The 26,463-nt window shown below is 45.1% G+C and overlaps 1 protein-coding gene across 4 annotated transcripts in view; it reads left to right on the top strand.

Moving 5' to 3' along the window:
* The window catches only part of Ncapg2 (non-SMC condensin II complex subunit G2), a 68,761-nt gene that overhangs the window by 23,104 nt on the left and 19,194 nt on the right, over positions 1–26,463 (top strand). For 3 of the 4 annotated variants that reach the window (XM_027923854.2, XM_071610613.1, XM_071610623.1), the window contains 10 exons: positions 35–127; positions 1,117–1,242; positions 12,213–12,392; positions 13,384–13,536; positions 16,290–16,512; positions 16,698–16,801; positions 19,953–20,126; positions 25,158–25,228; positions 25,546–25,699; positions 25,793–25,966. In XM_027923854.2, the coding sequence (XP_027779655.2) occupies positions 35–127; positions 1,117–1,242; positions 12,213–12,392; positions 13,384–13,536; positions 16,290–16,512; positions 16,698–16,801; positions 19,953–20,126; positions 25,158–25,228; positions 25,546–25,699; positions 25,793–25,966 (1,452 nt within the window). The remainder of the gene's footprint in view (positions 1–34; positions 128–1,116; positions 1,243–12,212; positions 12,393–13,383; positions 13,537–16,289; positions 16,513–16,697; positions 16,802–19,952; positions 20,127–25,157; positions 25,229–25,545; positions 25,700–25,792; positions 25,967–26,463) is intronic. The other variant, XM_071610619.1, reaches the window with a different exon arrangement.

Below are 26,463 nucleotides of genomic sequence, written 5' to 3' on the forward strand. Positions count from 1 at the left end.
TTTTTTCCCTCCCTTCCCTGGTCCTGGCCTGCAGGTGCTGAGTTACTTCCACCGTCAGAAGGCGCGGCAGGGTGTGGAGGAGATGCTGTACCGGCTGTACAAGCCCATCCTGTGGAGGGGGCTGAAGGTGTGCACGTGGAGCGGGGCCGGGTGGGCTCTGATTGGAACCCCTCATTCATAGTGGACTTGGTGGTAAGAGTAAGGCTGCAGACCTGTGTTTTCTGGAATTTTGGAACAAAATTCTTTCTTTTTTTAAGATGAAGTCCTGATCTGTTATCCTGGCCTCCAGCAGTCCTCTTTACTCAGCCTCCTGAGTGGCTGGGATCAGGCACGCACCCACTCTGCCCAGCTCTCAGAATCTTTTCTGTCTTCTTGCCTGTTTTTGCAGCACTGGGGATTGAGCCCAGGGGTACTCTGCCACTGAGCCATATCTCCAGCCGTTCTTACTGTTTATTTTGAGACAAGGTCTCACTAACTTGCCCACACTGGCCTTGAACTCACCTCTCAGCCTTCTGATCAAATCTTTAGCAAAATCATTTTTTGGATGCACTTAATTGGAAAGGTAGATTAGTTCAGTGCTGAGTACACAGTTATTTTGAAGTAGCAAGTCAGGAATGAGACTGGGGACATGTGTGAACACCACTGAGGCTGGGTGGGCTGCCCATTCTTCATCCTCCACTCCACCTCAGTGTCCTCATGCCCACAACAGGGCAAGAGGCAGAGACTTCCTGAGCATCCTCACGGACACACAAGTCTCCATAAACCTTGCTGGTGTCACCTGACATGGGATGGCTGTCTCTTTGTCGCATAAGATGGGCTTTGATGTGAAGAAGATAATCTTTTATGTCTGTGGACATCGAGTTTGGCTTGATTTCAGGATGTCCTTACCAAGTTCGATCTGCTTAGTCTGTTCATCCCTGTAGGCATGTTGAGCTTCCTGGGCCTAGTGTTCCACTGAGCTACCCTTAGGCTAGTTTGGTCATTTTCAATGCTATAATGGTCTTTAACTTGTAAATAGGTTTCTGTTAAGGTAATAGAAGTATTCATTTGAGAACATCAGACTGAAGGCTTTGTGTGCTTTTCTGGGATTCTGAACTTCTCTTCTTATTATTACAGGCCAGAAACTCAGAAGTGCGATCAAATGCTGCATTGCTGTTTATTGAAGCATTTCCTGTTAGAGACCCAAACTTCCACACCATGGAAATGGATAGTGAAATTCAGAAACAGTTTGAAGAACTCTATGTACGTACCCCATGTGGTCAGGCTGCCTGTGCGCTCCAGCTCTGCGCATGTGGGGCACTGCTGCTGCTGGCAGGAGCCTAAGGGGCCTGCCCCTGAGGAACTGAGGGCCCTGCTTCAGAGAAGGGCCCGTTCTCCTGGCCTCCTTGAAAACTGAGACCGAGCCCTGCCGTCCCTTTCTTCTGTCGGTCCATTGGGACATTCAGTTTTTCTTTCTCCCCTGTAGTTGTGACCGTCATACGTGGTGCCCCTTGTCCCGTACTGGAGACGGGCATCAGGTAGACCCCTGACTTTGACACCACCTCCCACTTGCTGGCTGTGACTTCCGACGAGCTGTTGGTCTTCTCTGTGTCTTCATCTCTCGGGGTGGCTTGGGGTGCCAGCCTGAAGTCATGGGGAGCATGCAGACACTGCTGTGCTTCAGGCGAGGTGCATTCTGGCGGGGGGCTGCCTGTCTCCCGTGGCTGTAGAGTGCTGGTTCTGGTCCCCTCACCTTTGCAGTTCCTGATGTGTTATGTTTTTTTGTTCTGGTTAGTAGCAAAATGACAGGAAGAGTAGTCACCGCCCTGATGTTACCCAGGGTACTCCTGAATGCTCCTTCGTTTGTTTCTGATTTATGAGAAACTTCACCTGTGGAAAGTGGAACTGGTAGTACAGCTAGGATCTGGCATGAACCCTGGAAATAAGCAGTCTTCAGCGTGTTGTGCTCGGCTGATCCACTCGTGTTCAGAAAGGTTCCTTTGGAAGTCTGAGGGCAGATGTTGCTGGGCAGACCACAGCTGGGCTTGGTAGCTCTTGGCAGTTGCTCTGGTAACTCAGGTGCAGAGCTTTGAGCCACTTCTGCTGCACACACGGGATGCCCTGCTCTGGGGTGTGTCAGCTGCCCCTTCCCATTCAGAGTGCTGATGCATTGTTTTGTGTACTTTGACTGCTTGGCCCTACAGGATGGTCACTCCTGTTCCTGACCACATGTAGGGGTTTGGAACACCTCAGCAGGCAGAGTGGGGAGCAAAGCTCAGACAGCTTCACCTCAGTCCTGGCCCTGCTGCTTGCTTGGCCATTCCTATGTGGAGCTGGGAATCAGTATTTCATGGGATGCAACAAACTCAAAATAAAGAATGCTAAGGAATTGTTTAGCTCATCCCAGTGCTAACGCGGCAGCAGGTGCCACTGTCTGGGGGGCACTAAGAATATGTCAGTGGTAACATGGAACGTGGTGTTGGGACTGCAGTCAGGTGCCGCTTACTGGTGGGCGTGGCTGAAAACCATGTTGTTGGCAGTGGCACCATCATGAACATTCTTGATGATGTGGGTCAGTCACCAAGTGGCCCTTTGACATGTGTTGAGCACCATGGCATTTTTGCCAGAAGGGAGTGGTTGAGAGGTGACACCAGGGAGCCATTGAGATGATAATGGTTAAGTTAAGCTGCGTATTCAGTTGTATGTAGACCCCCACTGTCTGCCTTGGGCACCCGCTTTGGAGTTCTCCCAAAGATTCCTGGGGAGTCCCTGTTGGTTGGTGAAGTTCCAGAGGAGGGATTTCCAGTTCGGGGTGTTCCTGGAAGGGCCACGTGGGTGGCATTCGCGGGAGCTTGGGCAATAAAGGAGTTCCTGTTTGAACCTACAAGTGCCTCCCGGTGGCTCGGTTATTTTGTGCCCAGCCAGACTGCGGCATTTGGTGGCTCATGTGGGGAACACCTGAGGGTAAGTGATGAGGTAAACTGCTCGCTCCTGAGGGCAGTGCAGGAGGATGGGTAACCATTTAAAGATTCTTCTTTCCTTTTGTTTCGCTTTTGTTTTAAGTTGCCAGTCCCTGGAGATGGGTGGGACTTAAGAAAAACCCCTCACATCTGAGGAAAAACTATTTGCATCTGAGGAACAGATAGGGAGAAAGGACAGAGGGACATTTCAGGAGGATAGAAAGGCTGATATAATGAATTTTTGTTCCATTTTGTCTCGGTTTTGTTTTGCATTATCTTAGTGAGGGGTATCTTTGTCATGGAAACATGGGATTAAAAATTAATAAGAACCAAACCAAAAGGGCGTTAAGTAAAGTGATAGAGGAAAGAGGCATCTCAGTAAAATCAAGAACAGTTAGGGCATACGTTAAGACGATAGAAAGGTGTAGCCTATGATTCATTAAAGAGGGGTTGTTAAATATATCACAATGGAACCATCATGGTGAAGATTTTAAAAAGATACCAAAGGAAAGCCCAGGAACTCTGCCAGTTGGCACATTACCATTATGGACGTTGGTACAATCTTGTTTGCTTAGTCTAGGTGAAGACATTTTAAATCAAGTAAAAGAGTAAGTCTCGAGTTAGACAGGGGAAAAAAGTTTAGAGAAGGAGGGGCTATCTGGAGAGAAGTTACAACGGGAGGTTGCTACTAACACCTTTCTATCACCAGAGGGGGTAAGTGTCCAACCACCTATGGAGACAACATATGCTGAGTGGCCCTCAACCCCCATAGTTGATAGATGGGATCCTGAGACAGGACCTCAAAGATTAGCATGCCCTGTATTTGAGGCGGCAGGAGGACAGCAAAATCACCATGTTTTAGATTTCAAAACAGTGAAGCAGCTAAAAGAGGCTGTAACAACCTATGGTCCTCAAGCACCCTTCACTGTAAGCATGGTGGAATCCATTACCAACTTGAACACGACGCCAGCAGATTGGGCTAATATGTGTAAAGCTGTGCTAAATGGAGGACAATACCTATTATGGAAGGGTGCCAATGAGGAATTTTGCAAGGAGACGGCTAGGCAAAATGCAGCAGCTGGTTATCCTCAGAGAAATCTAGATATGTTGTTAGGAAAGGGACCTTATGAGGATCAGCTGCAACAAATTGCATACGATCCAGCTATATACTCGCAAATTGCTGTAGATGCAGTTAGGGCATGGAAGACTTTACAAGGACATGGAGATTTACAAGGTCAATTATCTAAGGTAATACAAGGAGCTAATGAACCTTATGCTGAATTTGTACATAGGCTTATTCAAACAGCTATCAGTGTTTTTGGGGATACAGAGCAAGCAATGCCATTATTAAACAGCTAGCCTTTGAACAAGCAAATCGTTGGTGCAAGGAGCCCATTAGACCATGGAAACATGAAGACTTAAACACATATATTAAATTATGTAGAGACATTAATGAAAAAGGGCAAGTTTTGGCAGCTGCAGTACAACAGGCTTTAGATGCCAGGCCAAAAACATGCTACAATTGTGAACAAACAGGACATTTTAAAAGGAATTGCCCCGTAGGAGGAGGGTTTAACAAAACTAGGTTTCAAAGGAGTAGAATACTGGGTATTTGCCCACGATGCCGTAGAGGGAGACATTGGGCTAATGAATGCCGTTCTCAAACCACCATAGAGGGTACTCCATTATCAATAAACGGACAAGGACCAAGTGTTTACCCACGATATCATGGAGAAAACCATCGGGCTCCATTGACAAAAAACGGACAGCGGGGCCCAATGCTCCGGGGCCCACGACCACAAATATACGGGGCACTGGAGGAACCCAGCAACACCATCAGGGTAGTGCCCAGGACACATTATCCTTTAGATCCCTCATCAGACAAGCCAGAGGGAGCGCAGGGTTGGACATCTGCGCCTCCACCAGAGCAGTACTAACTCCAGAAATGGGAGTTCAAATCATTCCCACAGGGGTGAAAGGACCTCTTCCCCAAGGAGCAGTAGGCTTATTATTAGGACGCGGTTCTTCTACTCTAAAAGGACTTATGATAAGTCCTGGGGTAATTGATCCCGATTATGAAGGTGAAAGCAAAATTATAGCCAGTTCTCCAAGGGGTATATCAGTAATTTCACCAGGAGATAGAATAGCACAGTTATTAATAATACCCAGCCTGCATGATAAATTTTCCAGCCGTATTATAGAAAGAGGTTCCAGGGGATTAGGCTCCACAGGTGTAGATTGGGCTATGCTGTCTTTAAATTTAGATTCTCGCCCAATGCTAAAACTAAATATTCAAGGACACAAATTTAATGGGCTACTGGATACAGGTGCAGACCTTAGCATCATCTCTCGTCAAGAATGGCCAAAACATTGGCCGTTACAACAAGCCACTCAAACGCTTCGAGGCCTAGGAGTGGCAACTAATTCCCATAGAAGTGCAATGGTATTAGATTGGAAGGATCCTGAAGGATGTGAAGGAACTATACAGCCATATGTATTGGACCATCTTCGTATAATTTTATGGGGACGAGATGTCCTAGATCAATTAGGTTTGACATTAACAAATAACATCAATCCAAATGTGCCCACTATTATGGCTAGATACGGTTTTAGGAAAGGAAAAAGATTAGGAGAACAAGAACAAGGTATAGCAGCACCAATACAAATAGATCAAGAAATAGATAGACATGGATTGGGTTTTCAGGAGAGGTCACTGAGACAATAAAAATTACTTGGAAATCAGAAAGGCCAGTACGGGTTCCTCAGTGGCCCCTGACTAAAGAAAAGATACAAGCAGCCCATGACCTGGTCAAACAACAATTAGCAGAGGGACATATACAACCTTCCGTATCTCCCCATAATACTCCCATTTTTGTCATCAAAAAGAAATCTGGTAAATGGAGATTATTGCAAGATTTAAGAGCCATCAATAACGAGATGGTTATTATGGGACCTGCTCAATCGGGGATTCCCCAATTGTCTGCTTTGCCAAAAACCTGGAATGTTTTAGTTATAGATATTAAAGATTGTGTTTTTTTCAATTCCAATTCATCCTGAGGATAGTCCACGTTTTACATTTACTATCCCTGCACTGAATCATGAAGGTCCTGATCAGAGATATGAATGGAAAGTACTCCCTCAAGGGATGGCTAACAGCCCAACTATGTGTCAAATTTATATTAACAAAGCAATCCAGCCACTTAGAAATCAAAATCCTGAACTACAAATATTTCACTATATGGATGATGTATTATTAGCACACAAAGATAAAAACACATTGCTAGAATGTTATGCCACTCTTACAAACTAATTAAAAAATTATAATCTAGAGATAGCAATAGATAAAGAACAATTAAATTTTCCAATTAATTATTTAGGAGTTCTATTATCCTCAACCATGGTCCGTACACCAAAAATTCAAATACGAGTAGATCAACTCAAATCACTTAATGACTTTCAAAAGTTATTAGGAGACATAAATTGGATAAGGCCTTATCTAGGCATACCAACAGGAGAGTTGGGACCTTTATCTGATATCCTAAAAGGTCCATCAGATCCAAATTCACCCCGCATGTTAACGCCTGAAGCAAGAAAGGCATTAAAAATCATTGAAACATATATGGAAAATATGCATTTGGATAGAATTGACATAAGTTTGCCTTTATTATTTATTGTACTACCAACAAAAAATATTCCTACAGGAGTATTTTGGCAAGAAGGTCCATTATTGTGTACGCATTTATCTTATTCTCCTAATACTATTCTTACTAGGTATCCTGAGGCTGTAGGACAGCTGATACTCAAAGGAATAAAAGCAACAAAGGGAGTGTTTGGAATTTCTCCCAATAAAATTATGACTCCATATACTATGGATCAAATTGATGAGTTAGCTAATGAGGTAAATACTTGGGCAATAATCATGTTCAAATCTAATGTTTCATTTGATAACCACTTACCATCTAATCCTTTGTTGTGTTTTGGGTCTTCTCATCCTGTAGTTTTTCCAAAAATGACAAGAAAAACACCTATCATGAATGCTCCAAATATATTCACTGATGGGTCAAATAATGGTACAGCAGCAGTAGTTAACCCCTGATCAAACTTTTACATTTTTAGTACCCAAACAATCAGCTCAAAAGGTAGAGCTTATTGCAGTATTACAAGCTTTTGTGATGTTTAAAGATTCTGTATTTAATTTATTTTCCGATAGTCGGTATATAGTTAATGCTATAGTATCCCTTGAAGATGCTGGTAGGATTTCCACTTCCTCTACTGTTTTCTCTTTGTTTTCCACTATACAAAGTCTAATCTGGGACAGAAAAGATCCATTCTTTATAGGACATATCAGGGCACATACAGGATTGCCTGGAGCCCTTAGTTTGGGCAACGATTTAGCAGATAAAACTACACATGACATACATATTTTCTCTACACTAGAAGAAGCCACAAATTTTCATAAAAGGTTCCATGTCAATGCTAATACTTTACAAAAGCGTTTTAAAATAACTAATGAACAAGCTAGACAAATAATAAAACAATGTCAAAATTGTGTGACCTTTTTACCACAAGTTAATCTTGGAGTCAATCCTAGAGGACTGATACCTAACCATATTTGGCAGACGGACGTCACACACTTGCCAGAATTTGGGAAATGAAAATATTTGTATGTTACAGTTGATACTTCTTCCGGATTTTTGATGGGCTCCCTTCATGCCGGAGAAAAAACTAAAGATATTATAGCTCATTGCTTACCAAATTTTGCCACTGTGGGCGTTCCAAAACAGTTAAAAACAGATAATGGCCCTGGCTATACTTCTACCTCTTTTAAACAATTTTGCTCATCATTTGGCATTACTTATATAACAGGAATCCCATACAATCCACAGGGACAAGGCATAGTAGAAAGAGCTCATCAAACTATTAAAATGTACTTATTAAAGCAAAAAGAGGGAATTGGGAAGAGGTATATATCCCCCAAAGATAAACTTAAAATAACCCTTTTTCCTCTAAACTTTTTAAATTTGGATTCATCAGGGCTTAGTGCTGCGGAAAGGCATATGTGTCCAAAAAATGAACACCATTAAAGCCTATTTCAAATGTAAAAAACCTTGGGGCTTGCTTGTGGGAATACCTTCAGACCCATATGCAAGTTACAGGAAGAAGAATGGGATATCAAAAGAAGAGTCAAACCCAGGTGGTAGCCAGGATGCTTTTTTCAATATCTATTTTATTATTGCCCTTTCCCACATCATGAAGTTCTATTTTATATTTTGAGCTCATACAGACCTAGTTTAATGTTTTTCTGATCAGTTCTATTTTTTGACTGTGGAGTTTTTAAACATTGCAATGGAGATTTCACCTGTGAAAAGCTACAAGGCCTTTACTATTATGTGTTGTATGTATTGTATTATGTGTGCATACTTGTGTTTTGTGTTGTATGTCTCTATGTGCGTATGTCTATAGATCATATAAGGGGAGCGCTCATGAAAAAATGGATCCAAATATTTTTTTTTATTCACGTGATTTAAATGTTTTAATTTAAATTGGGTAAACAGCTGTTGAGGATTGTTTTTAAATGTGAACAAAAAAGGAGGTTAACAGATCTGTTTGTTTACTTTCACCTTTCCTTTTCATTATATCTAATTCTATTCAGGATACTAAATTGTTTAGAAAATTGCTTTCTTTTAGTGCCTGCTGGAATGTTACATAATTTTTTTAGCCATCAATGCCAGAATTCCTATCTTCATCCCAGTGCCGGTGAAGACAAAGACAAAACCAAACTACAGCTTCTGCGATAGCTATCACAACAAACTTTATAAACTGATGCATCAATGAATAATGTAACTCAACAAGTGATGCTCAGTCAAGGAGTCGATTTACTTTTGTAGGAAAGGAACATATTAATAGATTCCTCTGCTTTGAACTACTTGCAGAACTTGCCTGGACTGTGTATCACTTGTATGCATTGTGAACTATCTGTTGGTGCAGCGAATTGTGTTAGTGCTGGGGTATCTTTGCTGATGGTGTCATCGGTGATGCAATTTTTCCAAAAGGAACCGTCATTTGGCTTGGTGTCGTAGCATTTTGCATCCTCTTCCCTTCTGCTTGTGATGGTCTAAAATTTGGGGGCCAACAGAGGTGAGGCAAAGAATCTCACCCCCCCCCCCCCCACTGGCACCAAGGCCAAATTTGGGGGCCAACAGAGGTGAGGCAAAGAACCTCACCCCCCCCCCCCACGGGCACCAAGGCCAAATTTGGGGGCCAACAGAGGTGAGGCAAAGAACCTCACCCCCCCACATTGGCACCAAGGCCAAATTTGGGGGCCAACAGAGGTGAGGCAAAGAACCTCACCCCCCCACGGGCACCAAGGCCAAATTTGGGGGCCAACAGAGGTGAGGCAAAGAACCTCACCCCCCACTGGTGCCAAGGCCTATCCACAAGTATGGCTGTATACTGGACCTGTAGTCAATAACGGGTAAGATCCAATTGCAATGGTATCAACCTAAGACAGGAGGCTGACGCCTTGAGGTCAGCTCATCTGATGACGGGTAAGGACCATGTGTAGTATTGGACAACCTAAGACAGGCACGGTCCCTAAGCCACCTGCTTGGTGTTTAATTAAACAGAAAGGGGAGATGTTGAGGGCCACAGCCGAGTTGGAATGACACATGGCATTTTTGCCAGAAGGGAGTCGTTGAGAGGTGAAGCCAGGGAGCCATTGAGATGATAATGGTTAAGTTAAGCTGCGTATTCATTTTGTATATAGACCCCTGCTGTCCACCTTGGGCACCCCCTACTTTGGAGTTCTCCCGGGGATTCCTGGGGAGTTCGCATTGGTTGGTGAAGTTCCGGAGGAGGGACTTCTGGTTGGGGGTGTTTCTCGAAGGGTCACGTGTGTGGCGTTCGCGGGAGCTCTGGCAGTAAAGGAGTTCCTGTTTGAACCTACAAGTGCCTCATGGCAGCTCGGTCATTTTGTGCCCAGCCAGACTGTGGCAGACATGGTCAAGAAGATATGACTGCTGCTGGCATGGGTGGGCTTCATGAACAGCAGGCACGCACTCTGGGTGATGTCAGGGTGCCTCGTGACAAACGCACAGACCAGTGTGTGGCTTGCTGGTCATCTTCAGCTATAGTGCACATGACCTGCCCTCCTCGAACATGCTTTCTGTGAGACCTCAGCAGGTGGCACTGAGAGGCAGGACACAGTCGTGCTTCATCACTGTTAAGGAACAGTGAGCAGTGGTTCCTTGAAGTTAGCGAGACCCAGTTGCTGCCCACGCTTTGCTGGTGATGTTTAACTCTGTATTGCTTGAGTTGATGCGTTTTTAGGCTGAGGGTCACTTTCCAGCAGTCTCTTTGGACTTGCTCCTTACTAGGATCAGCATTATTATTTGCAGCATTGGAGACTGAACCCAGTGGAGCTCACACTGAACCCATCCCCAGTCCATTTGTTTTTTAAATACCTTTGTTTGTTTATTTTTTTATTTGTTGCTGGGGATTGAACCCAGTGTCTCACACATTCTAGGCAAGTGCTCTACCACTGAGCCACACCCCCGGCCCCGGCCCTAGCCCATTTTAGTTTTCATTTTGAAGATGAGGTCTCCCTTAGTCGCCCAGGCTGCTCTGGGACTGGAGTTCTTTCAGCTCCAGAGTTGTTGAGATTACACGTGAGTGCCACCGCACCTGTGTGACTGTTTTTTTTAAGAACTTTATAATAATACATAGTAGTTGGGGTCAACGTGAGCAAGTTACACATGCATGGAATTCGATTTCTGTTCATGATCCCCCTTTTCTTTTCCCACTCCCTCCTCCTTCTTCTATTCTGCTAGGCTTCCTTTTGTTTATCTGTTAATTTATATTTGATTGGTGCTTTCTACGTATGCATAAAGGTGGGGTTTCCTGTGGTGTATTTATGTATGCACATGACCTGATTTTTTTAAGAACTCATTCTGCATTGCCTCCTTTACCCATCCCTCTAGTCTTTCTGGATTGCCTTCTTCTACCCACTGATTTCATTTTGTCCTTCCCTTTCCTTCATTTTATACGAGTTTCCACATACAAGAGAAAATATTTGACCTTTGTGTGTCTGAGTCTGACTTATTTCAGTTAGTGTGATATTCTCCAGTACCATCTATTTCCTGGCAAATACCATAATTTCGTTGGTTTTTATGACTGAGTAGAACTCTACTGTATGTGTGTGTGTGTGTGTGTGTATATATATATATATATATATACACACACACACACACACCATATATATATATATGCCATCTACTGACAGTACCCCAGGCCGATTCCATAATTTAGCTGCTGTGAATTGTGCTGCTGTAAACATTGAGGTAACTATATGGCTGTAACATGCTGATTTTAAATCTTTAGGGAAAATACCCAGGAATGGGATAGCTGGGGCCTATGGTGATTGCATCCCTAGTTTTTAATGTTATTGTTGGAGAAGATGCTTCTGTTTCCCAAGTCTAGATTTCATGGAATGAGTTCCTGCACTTTTGTTCCCTGTGAATTGGTAGTTAATGAAGTGAGTTGGTAAGGTTTGTGCTTGTAGGCTTGGGTTGCTGTGTGAGGCTGTGCCCTGGTGATGTCCTGTACTTCCATGGGGCACATGACTACGATTATTTAAGCCATGAGCAGCCACTGACCGTCCTGCCTTGGATTGAAGCATTGTTTATTTCTGGGCTCTGCATTATAGCATTTTGGAATTCAAGAGAGTGGACCACATGGGTAGTTTCTGTATGGACTCTGGCCACATCTGATGGTGTGCGGAGCTCTGAATGGTGGAGCTGGTGCTCAAGACCCACTGTGAACAAGGCCCTGTGTGCAGGGAGCAAATGAGCTGCACATGCTTCGGAGCTGTTCTTGAGTGCTCCACGTCAGAAGCACCCCTGGGGTGGGACCTCTGCATCTCATCAGCCAAGTGTGGGTTGAAGATATTGGGAGAAAATGTGTTTTATCTGTAAGGCGTTGTAGTCACTGTGTCCTAAACAACACATGTTGTTTTAGCATCACAAGTAATCCAGCAGTAAGGTGCATGGCAAGGTGTATCCGTTTTTGTTTTGCCTCTTATTTAAGGGAGTTGAGCATCTGTACTTCAGCATCCTTAGAGGGTGGTCCTGGAACTAATTCCCTTGGAGACAGTGTGACCAATGTTTCTATAACTTATTAAGTTATAGATTCCCCAAATGCTAGTGTATAAAGCAAATGTCAACACAAAGGGAACTGATTTAAGATTTTTAAGCCTTTTTCCCTTCCTACTTACAGAGCCTTTTAGAAGATCCTTATCCGATGGTCCGTTCCACAGGGATCCTTGGTGTTTGTAAAATAACTTCCCAGTACTGGGAAATGATGCCCCCAACCATCCTTATCGATCTCCTGAAGAAAATAACTGGGGAATTGGCATTTGATACCAGCTCAGCTGATGTTCGTTGTTCTGTCTTTAAGGTAAGATTTTTAAAATTATATGGTGATGTTTAGATATTGTAGAATAGTAGCAAAATACAGAGAAGGAAAAAGACAAAATATACCCATTATTTGGCTCCATAGAGAGAGCTGTTGTTACTTTGTATGTGCAAAGTACAATTATAAAGAAACCAAAGTGTTTTCTACAGAAAATGACTGCCCGATAAGATCCTAGTGTTCACTGTATGGGGCGCACTCCTCAGTTCTCTTGAATTCATTCTTTTTTGTCTTTGTGGAGTGTCTTGGGAAGATGCCTGTGTCGTGGCTGAGAACAGGGTCTGCAGGTGCAAGGGAGAGGACAGCAGGACCTCGGCTTAGAGCTCGTGGCCTGTGCTGATGGCTGTGTGACCTGGCCATGCGCCCTCCACCCTGGAGGCACCAGGAGCCCCTTCACTGGGCCTGGCCTTGGTGTTTCTGTACTCTGCTGATCTAGCCCCTGAGCCATATGAAGCTACTCCTCTGCCCACTTTGTGAGTCTGCCATCTTCACAGATAAGTATTTAAAAGTCCTTAGAGAGGGATTATACTCCTCCTCTGACCTATACTGAGTCCTCACCTCTTCTCCTGGGGTCTGAATATCCAGGTTAGCCATATGGGCATACTAGTTACCCAGGTGGACATTGAGTCAGGATACGAAGTTTATTGACTGTTAAAGACCCGGCTTTAGACACAGCCATGTTTGCCAATCTGCTCTGAATCTTCCAATTAAGGTTCTACAGGGTTGGGCAGAGGGTACTCTGGTCTCTTCTGTCACCAGATCAGTCTTGTGGAATGGAGCAGTGATGGCTGGCCCCCAGTTGTCAAAGCGATGCTAGCTCGTTGAGTGCTTGTGGGATGGCACTTCCAGGAAAATGTGATTTGCCCTAAGTGTTTATTTTCCTGGTGCATTGGGTAAGGGTGGAACTGAGCATCCTCCTAAACAAACTTTTCTTGGCATGTTCTGATTTTGAGCTCTCTCTTTCCCCTTTGTGTAGTGTCTGCCGATAATTCTGGATAACAAACTGAGCCACCCATTATTAGAACAGCTTTTGCCGGCACTGAGATACAGTCTTCATGACAATTCGGAGAAAGTGAGAGTGGCATTCGTGGACCTGCTGCTGAAGATCAAAGCTGTGCGAGCTGCCAAGGTGGGGTAGCTTGAGTTTCTGTTACCACAGGGAAGAAAGAGGGGCATTTGTTTCCACCCAAAAGAAAGAAAGAGCTTTTTTGTTTTGTACTGGGGATTGAACCCAAGGGATGCTTAACCACTGAGCTGTAGCCCCACCCCTTTTTATAAATATTTTTTATTTTGAAACAGGGTCTTGCTATAATGCTTAGGGCCTCACTAAGTTGCTGAGCCTGGCTTTAACCTTGTGATCCCCTTACCTCGGCCTCCAGAACTGTTGGGATTAGAGGTGTGTGCCACTGGGCCTGGAAAAAGACAAAGCAATTTTAATTTCAGGTGCTTTGGTATTGACAAAGTTGGTGACTGCTGCTTTTGACCAATAGCTGTTCCAAGACTTTGTGATTTTCATTGAAGATTCTGGAAATGCCAGTATGTTTCTTCTTTGAAAACATTGATATAAACACCTCTTATGTGACTGTTCATCGTGCATTGGGTGTGTTTGTTGCAGTATCTGGAGTAATATTTAGATACTTGACACCTTCCTTGGGGAGATTGACCGTGAACCCTCTCCCTCCGCCAAGGGAGGCCAGGGCGTCCCTGCTTGTAACCAGTGTGCACTGGGGCGTAGCACGTGCTGCTGGCACCATCGTCCTCTACTAGTTCTGGGCCCTTCAGTCCTTGCTGAGGACGGTGGTTGCTTTGGACTCAGCTGTTACTTGGTGACATCATGAACTCTGTCCCTCTTCCTAGCAGGTCACAGTCGCTTAAATGATGCTGTTATGACACGGCATTGAGAAACACCTGACAGGTCTGTTGGTCTTGGGTCAGTGATTCAGACTTGTGTGTTCACGTGGGGGAATGATGCTGTTTGGCATAAAAGGACAAGGAGGGACATTTGTGGGACTTGTGTGGAAATAGCTTAAGGTATATAAGTAAAAAGGAACAGCATTGAAGTATCTCGTGTGTGACCAGCTGTATAACATGGGGACTGGTGCACGCAGCCGCTTATGAGATACCCCTGGAAGGTGTGAGACGCCAGGGTCCTGCATGTAGGGGAAGGAAGCCTTGTGCGGGCTTCAGTGCTGAGCTCTGCTGTGCTTTGGCACTCATGCCAGTGCTCCTGGGAGTGTGGGCAGGTGGAGGGCCCTTCTGGGGAGAAGAGTCGTGTACTTCAGTAACGGACAGGCTGACCCTCTGAGCGTATTCTGCGTGTGGCTTTCCATCCTGTGTTAGCTGTGGTGGGCTGCCCCCAGGCTGAGCTGGAGGTCAGGAGAGGCCCCTGTGCTTGCAAATGCTGGTCGGAGCCTGTCGCAAACCTCTGTTCTGTGCATGGGGTAGTGGTGACAGTGTGACAGAACAGGCCCTGGGGCTTGTGCTTGACCACTCTGTAAAGTGAGTTCTGTGAAATGACAGCAGGTGAACCCGAGGCCAGTGGCTGCTGGGACACATCTGCTGCTGTAGCCGCCACACACGCAGGCCTGCTGGTGCTGTCCAGAGTTGCCCATGTGGACAGTTCATGCTGGGACATGAAGAAAGGGGCCCATGTGTGAAGCAGGTTTCAGAGATGTTGCCCAGGTAGTCGGAACAAGGCCTGGCACTTGTCCCTGTTCTCCCGCACCCTGCGTGTACCGGCCTGACCCCCCTGAGACCCCCCAGTGCTTCAGGCAGGCCTGTGGCCTCAGTTAGCTGAAGGTTCTGGTCCACGGGGGACTGAGTGCTCCTCCTAGTGGTGCCTGCAGCACGGAGCCATGTCCTGTCTCCCCAGAACCAGGTGGGTGTCCGATGGCCATGGAATTAGTAGTGGCATTGATGACAGTTCCGGTGCAGGAGGGTGCCAGGCAGCTGGAGGGGGCTGGAGCTAGAGCACCTGCCAGTCCCCCGTCAGTCGGCCCACCGGAGACAGAACTCAGGTGAGCTTGTGTGTGCATCTGTTATGTCAGAACAAGGTGACATACTCAAATGGTGACGAGAAGGATCTGTGGAAAATACCAAGGAGATGGTCCTGAGACCGAGGCTCCTGAGGAAAAGCCTGGTCCAGGTCCCTGTGTGCAGGTGAGGAAGTGCGCTGGGACAGGCCTGCACATCCTGCTTCAGATGCGTTTCCCTCCCGTTCTGTGACAGTCCTCTCTTGTCTTGGATCTCTTGCTCAGAAGCTTGGTGTTTTCCGAAGGCGACTTGAGTGCTTTTCAGTGTGAGGACTATATGGTCAGTTCTGAGTATTGTACTTGCCTGGCTTTTGAGGTGGCTAGAGGAGGGCGTGGTGGGAAGATACTAAGCTGTGGAGGACGTGAGGAAGGGGGCTGGCATTGGAGGAGCCTTGCTGAAGGGCCAACCAGGCAGCCTGGGGTGTTCAGGAGCCATGCCCAGGCTGCTAAGACAGAAGTATTACATCTGTCTCGAAATTGTTAAATGTGTTTTTAAAATTTATTACTCACATTTAATGGGCCAAAGGGTTAGGTTTTAGGAAATTTAAAAATGGCTTGATTGGAAACTATGTCTGTAATTTGAGAATTTACTGTAGAAAAACCGTGGTGGTGAGTAATGATGACTAACCTTCTCCACAGCCTTGGACTTGGGCATCTTATACACTGGTCTTCTTAAGAGGTAGATTGATCTGTTCTTCACAGGAATCACAGATTCTAGTACAGTCATTTGAAATGAATGTTCTTGAATGCAGAATTAGTCCCTTTGGTTTTGTTCTGGAAATCTCCCTGAAGCAGTTTCCAAGGTCACTGGGGTGATTGATGCTTCCTTCTGCCCCTGTGCTATTCATAGTTCTGGAAAATATGCCCCATGGAGCACATTCTGGTTCGTCTGCAAATGGACTCGCGGCCTGTGTCCCGGCGCCTGGTGAGCCTCGTCTTCAACTCCTTCCTGCCCGTGAACCAGCCAGAGGAGGTCTGGTGTGAGCGCTGCGTCACGCTGGTGCAGATGAACCACGCGGCTGCTAGGAGGTTCTACCAGCACGCCCACGAGCACACCGCCTGCACCAACATAGGTTGGACTCCTACCCTCCCCATGCTCCTGCCCACCAAATGAGGGCTGGCCCCTCTGGAGCTTCACGCTGGAGTGTGTTGTGATGACTTCTTTCAAAGTGTTTCCCTGTTTGGGATCATAGTTCTGATTAGAAGATTAATTTTGTAGGAGAAACATGTTGATTGTTGATTATTGTCAACGTTTTAGCCAAGCTGATCCATGTTATTCGCCACTGTTTAAATGCCTGCGTCCAGAGGGCACTGCGGGAACAGCAGGAGGACCCTGAGGAGCGGGAGAAGGAGAACGTGAGTGTGAGTGGCACCCCAACCTCCTGCCTCGGGTGTCTTCTCCCTGGGCTGTTGTGTTAGGGGTATCTTTATCTTCCATTTACTTCTGTAGTACTGATAAGCAAATTACTTTGGAAGATCGAGTGCTGTTTTTGAAAGACCCTCTGGGTATCCTTTGCAGTTTGTTGTGGAGTGAGGGTGGGTGTAAAGCAGAAGAAACTTCCCTGCTGCAGCACCTTGTGCCAGTGTCCTTTGCCTCACTCTGTGTTTTGATCCCACCTGGAGATAGCTCAGATTGGGTGGGCGGTAGTGTCAGACACAGCCATTCACATACGATGCTGCCAGAAATGTCCTGGGGCTAGATTTCTGGGTATGAGCTTTATGTAGGAAGTATAATTTGTCAAAGGGAATTTTTAGCTGCTATTAGAAGTCCAGAGTGCCCTGTTTTAGCACAAGGCAGCAGCAGCCAGATGTGGGCACACTTTTACTTACATGCAGCTCGCACGCAAGTTCTTGAGCTGCGGACATCTAAAGTAAAACTTGAGGTCACTATAGTACCCAGCTGGATGAGGACGCTGACCCTGGAGGGAAATTTCAAGGTACCGGTGCTGAGGTGCTGTGCCTGTGTGTCCCTGTGTGGTCAGGTGCTGGGCTCAGGGCCCCTCTCGGGTGCTGCCATCTGAGCCCACCTGGAAGGGCCAGGCAGGCAGGTGCAGCTCTGCCTCCTCTCTGGGGAGGCTTTCCCACCAGCCTGTCCCAACACACCCACCCATTGTGCCCTGACAGGCCACCAGACATTTCCTTTTCTCTTTGCTGCAAAAAAGTCCAGGAAAATAAAAGTGTGGTGGAGGGAGAAGGCACACAGATCAGTGCCGATGTCATTCTCACCTGGTGACTTCCTCGGGGGTCATGTTCATGCTTCGGGGAGGAGTTTAAGTCCCTTTGCGGCTCCCTCTTTGCTGGGGCTTTGCTCAGTCTGCACAACCCCGTGTGCACCGAGGGGAAAGAGCAGCCGGGTGTGGAGCAATGGCCCCAGGGGACACCTGCTAGCTCGCACCAGGAATAGGGATACTTTTGCAAAAGAGGATGCACATCTCCTAGTGTGGTGATCACGCGATTCTCACTCTGTACATGCTGAGGGGTTCTTTACCCCAGTGCAGTAGCTGGTCATCATTGAGGATGTGTGTGTTGTATCCACAGGTCAGGTTCCACATCGCCAGCAAAGACAAGGGTTTAGAAACTATTCCATTGTGCCTTGGGGAAAACATGTAGTTTGTCTGCTAGGAGTTGTTATTCCAAGAATATCTGTGGTCAAGAGCAGGCATTTATGAAGTGAACTTTTAAGGCTTTCTAATTGCTGTCCCCTAAAAACCAAAGATGTCCTCTGCTAAACTTTATTGTTGAGCATGTTTCTCAAGTGATGTTCTCAAAGCGGAGGTGATGGTGATAGCAGAAAATAAACAACAAGGCTGCTGTGCTAGGTCATGGGCTGCTTTGGTTTGTTTTAAAATAAATGTTCCTATTTATGTTTTTAAACTTACGTTGGTGGTACCTACCTGTCATGAACCTGAGTGCTCTGTGTAATGAATTTCTCCCCTTTCTACAGAGTTGGAACAGGAAAAAGGAGAGTTAAATGCAGAAAGAAATTTCTTTAAAAATTTATTTATTTTATAGTAGAATGCATTTGACACATTGTGCACAAATGGAGCACAACTTCTCCTTCCTCTGGGTGTACATGGTGCAGAGTCACTCCAGGAGTGCAATCATACATGTATATAGGGTAATAACGTCTGTCTCATTCCACCATCCTTCCCATCCCCACAGACCTTCCTCTCCCCTCACTCCCCTTGCAGAATGAAAATTTTGTCAATCTTACTTGTATCATTCTTTTGATAGGTTATAAGCCATTAGTGGTTTCTTTGCTTTTAAAATTGATTGGCTGGAATGCATTTCAAAGCATTCTAATTTTGTGTAGAAACCACATTTACCTCTTCTATATACTGTTATTAATCAAATTTTAATTTTTCCCTTGTCCCACTCTTGTGTAGTTAGCAAAAAAAAAAATACTAGACTGGGCATGGTGGCACATGCCTGTAATCTCAGGACAGGAAGGCTGAGTGAGGGGAGGATTGCAAGTTTGAGACAGTCTCAACAATTTAGCAAGACCCTGTCTCAAAATGAAAAATTAAAAGGGCTGGGGATGTGGCTTAGTAATAAAGCACTCCCTGGGTGCAGTCCCCAGCACAAAACAAACAACTAACGAGCCAAACAAACCCAAACCTGATCTGGCTCATCCTTGTCATCTCAAGGCAGTTTCCTTCAAGGAAATTGCTGCATTGGTCACTTAACAGATTGTCAGACTGTCTTGATGTTGTTATGCACAGGCCTCCTACAGGGATCGCTGGTGGACCTCACCAGTGTGTGTCTGCTGGCGGCCATGTGCAGTGTGGTCTCTGGTGTGCAGCAACAAGGGCCGGCAGGCAGGGTGCCTGTACCGCAGCCGGGGGGGATTCGTCAGAGTGCGTGTGTGGGTCACTGTGAGCATGCAGGGGTGTGGTCCCCACACACCAGCTCGAGGGCAGGAAGCTTCATGTCAGAATAGACCAGGGAGCCCTGCCTTGGTGGCTGGAGGTGGTGAGCACGTGTCCCTCCAGTTTAGGACCCTGGGCTGCCGAGCGCAGAGGAAGGTGGCTGTGGTGCTGCATCCCGCAGGGCCCAGGCAGGGCCAGTGGCAGGCTTACAGCCTGTCGCTCCTTCATTTGTTTCGGGGTTTGTGTTGACAAGTAGCGTCTTTTGGTTTTAAAAGAGTTTTAATTCATGTAAACTGTTTCTTTTTTTAAATATCTTTATTTTGTTTATTCATTTTTATGTGGTGCTGAGGATCGAACCCAGTACCTCACGTGTGGGAGGCAAGCGCCCTGCCATGAGCCACAACCACAGCCTCGTAAACTGTTTCTTTAAAGGAAGTTAAATGCAGTTTATTGAGAACTTATTTTTTGGGTGGCATTTGAAGGAAATTGACCTCCCTAGTAGAGATTCAAAAATAGACAATCCGGTTCTGTTGAGATTTCAGAGTAGCTGGCCTGTAAATCTGAGATGTGCTTTTGAGGACAGTGCTCTTGGCTTGTAACACCTGCTGTCAGATGCTGTCACAATAACAGTATTTGTGTCTTAGGTTCTGGACAAAATGCTGTCGGTGAATGATGTTGCGTCCATGGCGGGTTTACTAGAAATCATTGTGATTCTCTGGAAGAGCATCCATAAAAGTCTGGAAAACAATAAAGAGGCCAAGGTCTATACTGTCAACAAGTTTGCCTCTGTGCTTCCTGAGTACCTGAAGGTATTTAAGGTGAGTCCTGGCCACACTCGTACACAGGGCGTTTATGGTGTCCACGTGGTGTTTGGAAATGTGTGCCTCGTGCAGTGGGTGAATCTGGCGCCTTAACGTGTGTTACCCACATACCAGCTGCTTTTTGTGGCAAAAACATGTAAACATTTGCTACTAGGGCTTTTTGAGACTGCCGTATAATACGTTATGTGAACTGTGGTCCTGTGTGCCGCTGTAGACCTTGGAGTTGACTCCTCTTGTCTAACTGGAACTCGTGTCCTCTGGCTGACATCCCCCGGCCCCAGCCCCTACAAGCACCATGCTCTCCATGTGTGTGCTTTCTGTTGGGATGAAAGGAATTTTTGTTTCTTGGCACTCTGAAGAAGAAAGTTCATGTTTTTCTTTTTTTTCTTTTTTGAGAGAGTGAGTTTTTTAATATTTTTTTTTGTTGTTTGTTTTCAGTGGACACAACATCTTTATTTTATTTTTATGTGGTGCTGAGGATCGAACCCAGTGCCCCGTGCATGCCAGGCGAACACGCTACCGCTTGAGCCACATCCACAGCCCTATTTTCTTTTTCTTAAAGAGAGGTTTATTTAGGAAAGTAGATGCACATTCAAGGGAGATTGTAAGCCAACTCCAGAGGAAGAAATAGCCTCTTTTCTTTCTTGAAGCGCTGGGGATCAAACCTAAAGCCTCATGCCTACTAGACAAGTGCTCTACCACAGAGTTACATCCCCAGCCCTGCACAAAGTTCAGGTTTCAAAACCAAATTTTAAAATATCTAAGAGGTGAAAACGTATTTTTTTGCCCAACCATATAGAAAGCATAGTTTAAATATAGAAAGGTCCCAGGTCTTATGAACCACCCTTTTCTGCTTAAACGTCATTCTTGGCTTTACTGCTGACTATGTGCAACTGGGGGCTGTGTAGTTTTTATGAGTCTTGTTTCTGGGACTCTCAAGTTTCTAAGCTTTTCTGCTTCTGAAATGAAGATGGCCTACCACAAAGGCAAGTCATCTTAGTTGCCAAATTTATCAGTAAGTCTAAAAACTCAATTATGTTACCCACATGTGACACTGAGAAACCAGTGTCACATGTGGGAGGCCCTTGGATTGATCCCCGGTACTACCAAAAAAAGAAGATATCCCTTACTGGGAGTCAGGGGAGGGTGGGCCACTGTGACTGAATGGCAAGACACAACACATCAGGACCCAACTTCTCATGTTTTTGTTTCATGTATATTTTCAGGAAAAGTTCTTCTTGTCCCTTTAGGATCCACTATTTTCTTGTTCTCCCAGCCAAGATCTTTGCTGTAGGTGTGTTCTCAATGGAATCTGAACAGTCAAGATCTGCTCTGGACTGTTGCATTAATGCTAGCTCTAATAAAGCTGCTATCCACGAGCACACCACAGTACTGGGTGCCGCTGCCCCGGGAGGCCTGGTGCAGTGTCTGCCTGCTGTTGGGTTGTGTGCTCTGATTAGGCTTAGACTGGCTTCAGAGCTCCGAAGCTGTGAGTGCCTGGCAATCTTCACTGTTTTCTAAGGATATTCTGGTTCATTTTGTAGAATTTCCCAATAGTTTTCCTCTTCTGAGAGTTCAGGATTCCAAGTGTACAGTTAATTTTTTTCCTTTTATGAGTATTGCTTTGATTGATTATACTATGGCTTAACCCAGGGGTGCTCTACTACTGAGCTATATTCCCTGTCCTTTTTGCTTTTATTTTGAGACAGAGTCTAGCTGAGTTGCTGAGACTGGCCTGGAACTTGGAATCCTCTTGCCCTAGTCTCCCTAGTATCTGGGATCACAGGTGTACCACTGCACTCAGCTCATCAGTTTTTTTTTTTTTTTTGGTTCTGAGGATTGAAACCAGGAGCGCGTAACCACTGAGTCACGTCCCCAGCCCTTTCTCGTATTTTATTTAGAGACAGGATCTGACTGAGTTACTTAGCACCTCCCTTTTTGCTAAGGCTGGCTTTGAACTCGAGATCTTCCTGCCTCAACCTCCCAAGCTGCTGGGATTACAGGCATGTACCACCACGCCTGGCTAGTATTGTTTTTTTCTTTTAATATTTATTTTTTTAGTTGTAGTTGGACACAATACTTTTATTTTATTTATTTATTTTTATGTGTGCTGAGGCTCAAACCCAGGGCCCCGCACGTGCTAGGTGAGTGCCTACCATTAATCCACAACCCCAGCTCTATTATCATTTTTAAAGGAAATGACAGCATGGAATTTTGTTCCTTCTGGTTCTGGTGTGTCTGTGGGATCTGATGGGTGCCTGGTAACAATATAGCATCCATTCATGTTCAGTATATAATATTCATGTTCATATACAACATAGCATATAAATGCAGCATCATTCATGTTTGAAATACTAGAAAAACTAGGGGTAGTAGGATCATACCCCGACGTCTATATATGTTAAAACCCAAGGCCACGTCATTCTAAACAGAGAAAAACTGAAAGCATTCTCTCTAAAAACTGGAACAAGATAGGGATACCCTCTTTCACTACCATGTTCTTTTGTTCAATATAGTCCTTGAAACCCTAGCCAGAGCAATTAGGCAAAAGAAAGAAATTAAAGGGATTAGAATAGGAAAAGAAGAGCTCAAGCTATCCCTATTTGCCAATGACATGATTTTATATTTAGAAGACCCAAAAACCTACCAGAAAACTTATAGAACTCATAAATTAATCCAGCAATAGCAGGATATAAAATTGACACTAATTAATAAATTGCACTCGCATATACCAATGATGAATCATCTGAAAGAGAAATTTGGAAAACTATTTCATTCATAATAGCCTCAAAAAAAAAAAAAAAAAAACACAAAACACTTTGGAATCAATCTAACAAAAGAGGTAAAAGACTTCTACAATGAAAACTACAAAGCACTAAAGAAAGAAATTGAAGAAGACCTTAGAAGATGAAATGACTTCCCATGTTCTTGGATAGGTAGAATTAATATTGTCAAAATGGCCATGCTATGAAAAGTGCTATTCAGATTCAATGCAATTCCTATTAAAATTCCAATGACATTCTTTATAGAAATAGAAAAAGCAGTCACGAAATTTATTTGGAAAAATAACAGGTCCAGAATAGCCAAAGCAATCCTTAGTGAGAAAAACAGGAGGCATCACAATACCAGAACTTAAATTATACTACAGAGATATAGTAACAAAAACAACATGGCATTGACACCAAAACAGACATGGAGACCAATGGAACAGAGTAGAAGGCACAGAGACAAACCCACATAAACACTGTTATCTCATACTAGACAAAGGTGCTATAAACATACACTGAGAAAAGATAGCCTCTTCAACAAATGATGCTGGGAAAACTGGAAATCCATATGTAGCAGAATGAAGTTGAACCCCCATCTCTAACCCTCCACAAAACTGAACTCAGAGTGGATCAAGGACCTAGGCATTAGACCAGAGATCCTATGCCTACTAGAAGAAAATGTAGGCCCAGCTCTCTATCATGTCGGCTTAGGAACTGACTTCCTCAATAAGACTCCTAAAGCAAAAGAAGTAAAAATCAAGAATCAATATTTGGGATGGTGTCAAATTAAAAAGCTTCTAAGCAGCAAAAGAAACAAACCAAGAATGTGAAGAGAACCTACAGGGTGGGGGAAAATCTTTGCCACCTGCACTTCAGAGCATTAATCTCCAAGATATATAAAGAACTCAAGAAACACCAAAACAAAACAAAAAAAAAAAACCTCTAAATAACTCAATCAATAAATGGGCAAAGGAATTGAATAGATACTTCACAGAAGAACTATGATCATTCAACAAATACATGAAAAAAAGTTTCAATTTCTCTAGCAATTAGAAAAATGCAAATTAAAAGTACACTGAGATTTCATCTCACTCCAGTCGGAATGGCAACAATCAAAAATACAAATGACAGTGAATGTTGGTGAGGATGTTGGGAAAACGTTCACTCATACATTGCTGGTGGGACTGCAAACTGGTGTACCATTCTGGAAAGCAGTATGGAGATTGCTCAGAAACTTGGAATGGAACCAGCATTTGACTCAGTTATCCCACTCCTCAGTATATACCCAAAGAACTTAAATCAACATACTACAATGATGCACCCACTATGGAAACAATCTAGCTAGGTACCCTTCAACAGAAGAGTAGATAATGAAAATGTGGTATATATACATAATGGAATATTATTCAGCCATAAAGAAGAATGAAATTATGGCTTTTGCCTATAAATGAATGGAACTGGAGACTATTATGCTAAGTGAAATAAGCCAATCCCAAAAAAACAGAGGCCAGGTATTCTCTCTGATATGTAGATGCTGACATACAATAAGGAGCTGGGGAATAGACGTTCTTTGAATTAGATAAAGGGGAATGAAGGGAAGGGTGGGGGGTGGGTATAGGAAAAACAGAAGAATGAATGGGACATAACTTCCCTATGTTCATATATGAATATACAATCCATGAAACTCTACATCGTGTACAACCACAAAAATGGATCCTAATGAGAATTAGTTATACTCCATGTACGTATAATATGTTGAAATGCATAAAGCGAGCCTATGTTAACACATAACAGCAGACAGGGGAATGAAGGAGGGGGTGGGTCTGGGGAAGACAATGGAACGAATCTCACATGACTTTCCTTTGTATGTATATGGACACACCACAGTGAAACTCCACGTCATGTACAACCACAAGAGTGGAATCCAAAATGCACTCTAATGTGTAACTAAAAAGAACAAATAGAATTTACAGAATAAAAATTAAGGAATGAACACTGGGGACTGCAGCAGGGACTTTCTTCCCTTCTGGCTACTGGTCTGCCTGCAGGGCCGAGTTGGAGCCTGCGTATTTACATAGTCCTGGAGTTGTGTCACTTGCAGGGTACTTGATTTAGGAAGCATCTTCTCCCTCCTGGCCAGTGGGATTAGTTGGTACTGTGAAGGATTGCTGCAGTGCTCACTGGCAGCCCTGGAGATGGGTCGCGAGGCGTCCTGTTGTCAGTCACCCTGTTTGTTTTGTTTTCCTTCCTGTGCTATTAGGATGATCGCTGCAAGATCCCTTTGTTTATGCTGATGTCCTTCCTGCCGGCATCTGCTGTCCCTCCATTCAGGTATGCTACAGTAAAGTAAGAATCTCAGCACCACTGTGCCGGGTCACTGGCTTCAGTCAGCCACCATGCTGTGGCCCCTCCCTGTGCGGGTGGGCCCTGGAGAGATGAGGGCGAGTACCAGGACTGCCCTCGGGAGTCTGGGCGCTGTAGCACCTGGGGTGGTGACACTCGTGTTCAGGTACAGAGCTCGAGATCCAGCTCAGCGCCGTTACTGACCTTCTGGGTTGAGATGTGTTATGAGCCCAGAATATACAGAGCTACTTAGAGGAGGACTGTGGTCAGGATACTGATCTGCTCTCTGAACCTGGCGTTCCCAGCTGCAGCGTGGTCTCCACCTTGAGGAGCCAGGAGGAGGGCACAGCAGATAGGAGCTACTGCACCCTGCTGGACTGCCTCTGCTCGTGGGGGCAGGTGGGGCACATCCTGGAGCTCATCGATGACTGGCTGCCCAGGGAGCGGCCCCAGACCCAGGTGCGTGCCATGCCTCTGGAGCCAGGCCAGTGCAGACAACTGTTTGGGGGCTTGAGCTGTAATTGTCCACTTAACGCCTCTGTTCCCCTTCAGAGTCATCCAGCATCCAAACGCAAAGTGCAAATCCATGACACGCGCCCAGCGAAACCTGAGCTGGCATTGGTTTACTTGGAGTATTTGCTGACCCATCCAAAGAATAGGGAGTGCTTGCTCTCTATGCCCTGGAAGAAACTTAACCATCTTTTGAAAGCACTTGAGATGTCAAAGGTAACATTCTCCTTGAAAGTTGAGTGATTTTGAATGGTGGTAGCAGTGACAGGTAAAATGTAAAGTTTTGCTATTGATGGTGCAGTAGTATTTTTTGAGCTGAAAGAAATGAAGACAGATAGTCCACAAGGACATTGAGACAGCAGGGGAGTTCAGCAGAGCCTTCTACCTGCTCGAAGCCTGCGTTTCTGCCCAGGTTTTGGGGGCCCCGGGCTTGGTGGGTGGGTCATCCCTGCTCAGCATGCCAGTCCAGGAAGACTTGGAGGAAACACTGGCTCCCTTGAAGTCCTTGGTTTTTCCAGGAACCTTGGGCAGTGTGGGAATTCCTCATGTCCTCAGCGCCCTGTGGACCTGTTTCCTCCCTCCTGGCTGGCTTGGCTACTCCTGTAGCAGTGAATAGCACCTGCCCCTGCTCTTATCCCATGTGGTAGTTTAGCAGAGCCAGGCGCCCGGTAGGGCAGGGCACATGGGGCTCTGTGCACACCCTGTGGACCTGT

The sequence above is a fragment of the Marmota flaviventris genome, chromosome 1, assembly GCF_047511675.1.
Source record: "Marmota flaviventris isolate mMarFla1 chromosome 1, mMarFla1.hap1, whole genome shotgun sequence".
In the NCBI taxonomy this organism is placed as follows: Eukaryota; Metazoa; Chordata; class Mammalia; order Rodentia; family Sciuridae; genus Marmota; species Marmota flaviventris.